This window comes from Gastrolobium bilobum, unplaced genomic scaffold (assembly GCF_033153095.1).
Source record: "Gastrolobium bilobum isolate Gb01-03AN ecotype WA unplaced genomic scaffold, APGP_CSIRO_Gbil_v1 utg10825, whole genome shotgun sequence".
Taxonomy (NCBI): Eukaryota; Viridiplantae; Streptophyta; class Magnoliopsida; order Fabales; family Fabaceae; genus Gastrolobium; species Gastrolobium bilobum.
This window is the reverse complement of record NW_026898293.1, coordinates 473541-481821: the sequence shown is the minus strand read 5'-3', so window position 1 is coordinate 481821 and position 8281 is coordinate 473541. Positions and strand designations below refer to the sequence as shown.

At 32.0% G+C, this 8281-nt stretch overlaps 1 protein-coding gene across 1 annotated transcript; it reads left to right on the top strand.

Moving 5' to 3' along the window:
* Positions 1–7007: 7007 nt before the first annotated feature.
* Positions 7008–7797, top strand: LOC133314561 (uncharacterized). The gene has a single exon (XM_061516055.1). The coding sequence runs from the start codon at positions 7144–7146 to the stop codon at positions 7636–7638; it is 495 nt and encodes a 164-aa protein (XP_061372039.1). The 5' UTR covers positions 7008–7143; the 3' UTR covers positions 7639–7797.
* Positions 7798–8281: the final 484 nt, after the last annotated feature.

Sequence of the window (8281 nt, the reverse complement as noted above, 5' to 3'; positions counted from 1 at the left end):
GAATTAGATCGGATTTTAAAAACAATATAAACCAAATGAATGATTACATGATCAAATCGAAGGAATTCGATCAGATGATTTTTGCTTCCAAATGGTTCCAATCCAGACTGCAAACACCCCTACCTAAAAGAGAAAGAAAAAAAAAAGATTGTGATGGTTTGAAATTTACGTTGTCTACAATATTAAGAATAATGTTTAATGTACTATATTTTTTGTGCACGTTATTTTATGCGAAAGTAGGGTACTGAATTTCAAATGGTAAGATTTATATAGATATAAAATATTATGCATATAATATATATCTTGTATTGATATTATGTATAATTAAATAAAAGGAAAAATATTTATGCTTTAGAGACAGAAAAATTATCCGCCAGAGAGAAATAATTTGGATTGGACACCATCATATTTTTCTCTCTCAACCAAACATGTTTTCTCTCTTTTTGATTTCGTCTCTGCGGCAGAGACAATGTTTTTTTGCCTTTAAAACAGAAATACTTTCCCCTTAAATAAATATACTTTGTATATGAAATCTTTACATTTCTTTAGGATAAGAATTTTTTTTGATCAGAGATAAAATAATTTTTTTGGGAATGCATTTTTGCTTTAAAGGTAGATAAAATTATATGTCACAGAGAGATAATTCGAAGTGGACCTGATCATATTTCTCTCTCTCAACCAAACATGCTTTCTCTCTTTTTGATTTTGTCTCTATTCAATGCCAGGCATAACGAGTATAAAGACTCAAAAAAAGTCTCTTTTCCTCCTATCTTATGAACTTTAAGGTGTATGAAGTTTCATTTCTTATTACTTTAATTTAAGTAGGTAGATAGAGAGTCCGTTTAACTTAAGTTGATCCAGGCCAGAAGCAGACCTATGTCAGGATAATCCTTCTTTGAAACACTTTGGCAGTGCTCTAATTGAAATGCATACATTTATCTCATACACTATGGGGATGGTGAGAAAAGATATATTTTACACCCCAGAGGAGCTATCATTGGAGATATCGTTGTTTCTGGTATAGAAATTCCTATAAAAATGGGAAATGCCCTACCTTTGAATGCGGTTTAAACTATTGATTTACGTAATTGGAAGTAACCAATTAGGTTTACGGCGAAACCTAAAAATCAATCTTTGATCCAATTGGAGTACCTCTACAGTAGAGAGAATATTTTTTGCCTTTATAGCAAAAATGCTTTCTCCTTAAATAAAGATACGTTGTATAAGAAATCTTTACATTTTGATAGGAAAATAATTTTTCTTGATTCAAGATAGAATTATTTTTTGGGAAAAACATTTCTGCTTTAGAGGAAGAGAAAATCATATGTCACACATTCGATGGACCTTCACATTCTGGAGGTTCAATTCCATTTACTGAGCATGCAAGGCGGTTGGTAAGAATACTTATAATTGCATATACTTGTGGTAATTAAAATGGTAAGCTTTTTTTATACTTTGCATATTTATGTTCCTATTGTTTTATGTTTTATATCACACAACTGCATGCAGATGGGGTCATGGATCCGTCCGCCGTGGATTGGGCTATTTTCAAGCATACACACACATCTAAAGATGATCGTGACATGTGGTGCAATGACAAGGCAAAGGCAATAGCTGTGAGTATTATTCAATTTAACCCAATATTATATTAATTTCAAAAGCTGAATATGTTTAATGCACTTGACTCTAACACATCAATACTTTCTATGTAAATTTTAGGATGGCTTTACGAGACCGAGGGAAGAGAGAGACAGTCAGGTCACTCTAGGAGAGGATGCTAGCAGTGCTGCCTCGGATAATGGATTAATCTTGCAGGCAGCTGGTGGGGTTAACCATAAAGGATGTGTATACGATTTAGGTACAAGGGCAGGAGCATATAAGAAATCCCGGTTCTCCAACAGGCTACCACTTGGAGTGTCCCAGTAGGAGCATGACAGGATGCACACATAGATTACGCAGTTACAGGGTACAATTGCACAACAAGAGGAGAGGGCTGCACAACAAGAGAAAAAGGTTGAGCAACAGGATAGTCTAATGGCTATGATACAGAGGCGATGGAAAAAATGGAGACGCTTATGCGAAGGATTCCTGAGGCATCATTAGATACTGAGGATGACGACGAGACTTAGCCCCCGTCTCAGGACCTTGGTGATGACCATTATCATGCAGGTCATCCACCAGCATGACTTTTGTACCTTGTACGGATGTATATGACATGGACTATTGTACATAGACTCTTTTGATTAGTATATGACAGAGACTTTTGTATATGTATGTCCCTTTTGATTAGTATATGTCTTGGACATTTATAGATATAAGACTATTTTGATTAGTATATGACAGAGACTTTTATATATGTATGTCCCTTTTGATTAGTATATGTCATAGACATTTATAGATGCAGGACTCTTTTGATTAGTATATGACAAAGACTTTTGTATATGTATGTCCCTTTTGATTAGTATATGTGTTGGACATTTATATATAAGTATCTTTTGACTAGAATATGACAAGGACTTTTGTATATGTATATCTCTTTTGATTAGTATATGTCTTGAACATTTACATATATAAGACTCTTTTGATTACTATATGGCAGAGACTTTTGTATATGTATGTCCCTTTTGATTAGTATATATCTTGGACATTTATACATATGATACTTTTTTGATTAGTATATGACAAAGACTTTTGTATATATAAGACTCTTTTCATTAGTATATAACAGAGACTTTTGTACATATAATTATATTAAGATCATATGATTTTGATATGCTATTTACTTTCACTATATTTTTTTATTAGGTGCAAAACATAAATTGTTATTAATTTTGTAGAGAGAAATAAATAAAAAATTCGACGAAAAAACAATTTCGTAAAAAATTGAGGCAACAGTTTTCGACGGAATTTCATTCATTTTTCATCGAAATTTTTTGACGGAATTTATTTTGCGTCGAAAATTATTACAATATTTTTTGACATAATTTGTTTTTCGTCGAAAATTAATACAAGATTTTTCGACGGAATTTCATTCATTTACCGTTGAAAAATTTCGGCAGAATTTGTTTTCCGTAAAAAATTTTTGCAATATTTTTCAACGGAATTTCATTCATTTTTCGTCGAAAAGTTTTGACGGAATTTGTTTTTTGTCAAAAATTAATACAATATTTTTCGACGAAATTTCATTCATTTTTCGTCGAAAAATTTCGACGAAATTTGTTTTTCTTCGAAAATTAATACAAGATTTTTTGATAAAATTTCGTTCATTTTCTGTCAAATAATTTCGACGAAATTATTTTTCTGTCGAAACTTTCCACATAAATTATTCCGTCGAAAATTATCTACGGAAATTAATTCTGCCGGAAATTTTCTACGTAATCTCTAATTCCGTCGAAAAAATTGTTACCAACGAAGAGATATTCGACGACTTTATTTTTGTCGAAAACTTCATTTTCGACTGAATTTTTCCGTCGAAAAAATTACATTTTTTAGTAGTGCTTTACATTTTGATAGGAAAAGAATTTTTCTTGATTCAAGATAGAATTAGTTTTTGGGAAAAATATTTCTACTTTAAAGACAGAGAAGATTATATCTCACACAGAGATAATTTGGAGTGAACCTCATCATATTTTTCTCTCTCTCAAATAAATATGCATTCTCTCTCTTTGGTTTTATCTCAGAGACAACATTTTCTGCCTTCCCCCTAAATTTTTACCCTACTACTTATTTTTTATTTTACTGTTAAATCCAACGAGTTGAGATAATTCTTCCTCCATGTAAGAAGTTCTCTTTCTAGTAATGTTGTTTTGAAGGGGTACTAATTGAAAAGACGTAACATCATATGATTTTTCTACAATTTTTTATTCAAGAGTCAATGCACGTGCAATTGAAAAACGTAGATCTTTTGTAATTGTATTTGGTAATATATATGTGGTTTATCTCTGAAGCTTAAAATTGTTTGACTTTCTCAGAGACCTCACCACGTTGTTCAGAAGTCTTGAAATTTCACCGAATTTAAATATTTGGGTTTCAAAGGTTGGAATTTCAAAACAAACTGGGCAATGCATGTGACCAGTCATGTGTTCAAGGCAATTTTGTCTTTCCTCAAGAAATAACCATGAGTTAATATATAAGAATTAAAATCCGAATGAGCAAAAACTATAAGAAACCAAAATAAACCTTAAACTTAATTTCTAACATATTCCCACAATATTAATAATTCATTTTATACCGACAAGATGAAAAAAAGTGTATAGAAAATTTCTTTTTGGTTTGAATATCAAGTTTTTGTTTTAAAATAAATAAATATAATAAAGTAAAATTTGTAAAAAGAATCGTTATTGTATAGCCTTAAATTAATAAAAAAGGCTATGAAAATACCAAACATGTTCAATTAATTATGAATTTTGTGATAATATGTTAGTAATCAATTATCTTGAAACGAAATCCTCAAGTTACAAGTATTCATAAATTTAATAGTTTAATATTTTATATAATATTAAGATCTTAACATGTGAATAAGCTTATAGAAATACAAGAGCCCAGTTAATTTACCGAGGAAAAAAGAAAGAAAAGAAATACAAGAGCCCAAATAAAAAAATAAAAAAATACAAGAGCCTTAATACAATACGCCATATGAACCAAAATTAAATAAATAAATGAAAAAATATTTTGCCTTTTAAATGACATAAAATTGTGTCATTTTAAATAAGAGAAAGAAAGAAATTAATATTTTTTATTTAAAATTTAAATTAAAAAAATACTCATTTTCTTCTCTTATAATTTTCATTGTTTATATCTTTCTCTCATTTAGAATAATACAACTTTATATCTTTAAAAAGAAAAATATCAAATCTAAATAAAATCTGTAAAAGAAACTCGTAAGATATATAAAAAGTTATTCTGGATGATTTTTTTGTATTTTTTTTGGGTACAAGATGTGTTGGAAAACTGGAATATAAAGAAAGTGAAAGAAAAGAGAGTTAAATAGATGGAGAAATCGAAAATGAAGGAAGAGGATAATTCACTCATAAAGTTGATGGCACAAGCACAACCCAGCCAACTTGGGAATTGGACCATTTCATTTTCTCCAAGCCGAGCCTTAGCTTTGTTGTCGGCAACTTGAGGGCGGTGACGACACCTTGCCTCTCTCTCATGACGTCATCGATCTAACCAGTCCCTTCTTTGCGCGCCACGTGGAATCATTATTGATGCGTTGCTCACATTTCTTCACCCCTAGCCGCGCGTGCATAACACCTCGAAGGTGTTCTACTTTTCCCCCCACTGATAAGTTACATATTGATTACTTACCAAAATTAGACCCAAATAAGCCAATCAACTCCTTTTATTTGGGGATAAAATTTTATGTGTGAAGAGTGTATTATTCCTTTTAATATAATAAAAATATAAAAATGTAAATGACATAATTATAGAAGTCAAGTTAAGCTTAAATTATTATTTAACAAATTTTAAATTAATTACCACTTTGATCAGATTAGAAGGAACCGACTTATTTACATGCGGTCGTGTCTAATTTAAATTAGTGGTTATTGGTGTTGGAGCTTACTCTTTCTAGGAAGGATCATTGGCTCTTGTGTGGACATTGTCGCATGATGAAATCTGGATGTCGCGAGTCGTTGATTTGATTAGAACAAGAGCGAGTATAAGCACCTACAAGACATTGTGATGCTTAAGTCAATATATGAGTAAATGAACTTAAGCAATATGGAAGATATGAATATACCTGAATCTTTTCTCTTTATTTATAGTGTGCGGTATGATGTGCTTATGGGCTCAACTAGCAGCCCTTATGTGGTGGTTTGATTGATATGCCTTTTGATTAGTTCATTTAGATAACCTTCATAACCTTCCACTCTACACAGGATGCCTTTCGGTGAGGTATATTGCTGAGCCTTAACTAGAAGGTTGTCTGTATTATTCAATTATTAGCTGTGTGAGGTGGTGACTAGCTTTGGACAACTAGACGATCCACGAGATCGTATGTATGCACATCCTATGTGTTTATTTTGAGTCAAGGATTACTTCAGGTTTGATCTTACCATTTGCTCTTCCCTTAATTTAGTGGACTCGTGTGATTCTTATTTCTGGTGTCGATCACAATCATTGTGAATATTTCAAATTGGATGCAAAAAATGAGTTAAACCTTAGTTTGTTTATTTACATAGTATTGTGAATTAAATGACCATGTTCATTATCTTTATAAAGAGGGTATGGACCGACTTTTTCATTTAACTGTCAACTACTTTTTTTTTTCAATTAAACTTATTAATTTCTTAATAATTTGTTGTTGATTTTTTAGGAAAACTTATTAATTTATATTTTCTATGAGTTGGGTGTAAAACAATCAGCTAAAAAATTAAATCATTTGGATAAAGGTCACATTAATGGTTCCATATATTATATTTCTAACACATTCTATATGCAAGATGATTATGGGATTGAAACATCAACTATGCACACAAATCCACCATATCAAGAACCTTTTTAAGGGATTGAAATATGGATAATTTATAGGTTCATCACACAAAGAATTTTTTTTTTTTTTTTTTTTGGATTTTTTATTAGATAACGAGAATGATAACATCAAACTTATGATTATTTGTTCACAAATACTTCAATTACCACATAAACCAATCAATTCAGCCAAAAAAGTTAAATTGTTGAGTGAATATCACATTACTTATTTAAATATATTACATCTTAATGAATGATGATCAATACTAATTTTTTCTTCCTTATATACGTAAAAAAAAAACTCAATTATGTGAGTTGAGTTAATACTAAATATGGCAAACTATTTATTTTACAACAAGTTTAAAAGAGGGTCATTTTAGCCCAATCATTTCAAGTCGCAACCCATTCAATTCTTATCTGCAAGTGGAAAAAAAAGTACACACGCGCCTAAGTGTCGGCTGGGAAGGGTATCACGCTATCACCATTCCTCACCTTCCCTTCCTATATGACCTTCTCATTTGCCCCATATCCTATAATCATTTTCCTTCATTTTCTCTCCTTTTCCCGGAAATCAAAGACCCTTTTGTGTTTTTTTTTTCTATGTATAGTTGTTATCTTTAGCGGTAGCGCACCGAGTCGTACGTTGTTATCTGTTTTCAAATTAAGAACATGGACACCATCAACAACTCAGTGATGAGCAGTGTGCAACAAAGGACACAAACAAAAAGAGGCAAACCCAAGAAGAAGAACAACACTAAGCCCATAAAGGTAGTGTACATATCAAACCCCATGAAGGTTAAGATCAGTGCCTCAGGGTTCAGGGCTTTGGTGCAAGAACTCACCGGCCAGGATGCTGAATCGCCGCCGGACCCTTCAAGGTTCCAGGACCACGGCAGCGATGAAGGCGGCGGCGGCGGCGGAGGAGACGGTTGGTATCAGGTGGTGGATTCTGATGATTGTTTGATGAAGAAGATTGGGCATGATGAAAATGTTCACACACTTGTGGTGCCTCCTCCGCCAGTGGATAATAATCCTAACATTTCTCAAGGGCAACAACAACAACAACCTTTTGGAGGATCTTCAATAATCGAGGGTTTTGAGCCATTTGATGATGCTTTCACGCCTCAGATGATAGAGAACCTTAATTCGGCTCTGCTTTGGTGATGCAGTGTAATTATGTTTCATCAGAAAGGTCAAGTTTATCATTCTATCTATCAGGGTATGTATTAGTTAGATTGTTAATTGTTTTTAATTGTTAATTATGGACCATATGTGACATATATTAATTGCTTGTCTATAAATATCATATATATAGTTAGTTTATGTGACTGAACCTGATCATTGATTAATTAACCTTTCCTTAAAATTTTAACTTTGTTCAATTTGAATGTGTACATCCTCATACATTTGGTCAAGTTGTTTACACCGAAAAAAAGAAAGAAGAAAAAAAGAAAAAGATAATAGGGAAATGGATGGAAATGACTGGAATTTAGGTAGTGATAGGAATTTAAGTTGGTTTAGGAATGTGCATGCTTAAGCTTGATTGATTTGATCTTCTTTAATTTATCTTGGAAGGGTTGCAGCAATAGCCGCTAGCGCGGTTTTGTTCTTTACTCTTTGGAGATAAATAAGCAACGTAGCTAGGTGCAAGAATTGATTACTTTGTTTTGGTGGGTGGACTTGAATTTGATGTGAAAAAAAGTGTGGAAAGAGAAATTGGGACCCAACTCCTGAAAAACTTCAATGACCTCTTATTTAGTACATTTAATAATTCAAATTGATGGGAGAAAAGCTTTGCCTGTATACC

Coding starts and splice junctions, on each gene's coding strand:
- LOC133314561 (XM_061516055.1), top strand. CDS start 7,144: ATGGACACCATCAACAACTCAGTGATGAGCAGTGTGCAACAAAGGACA.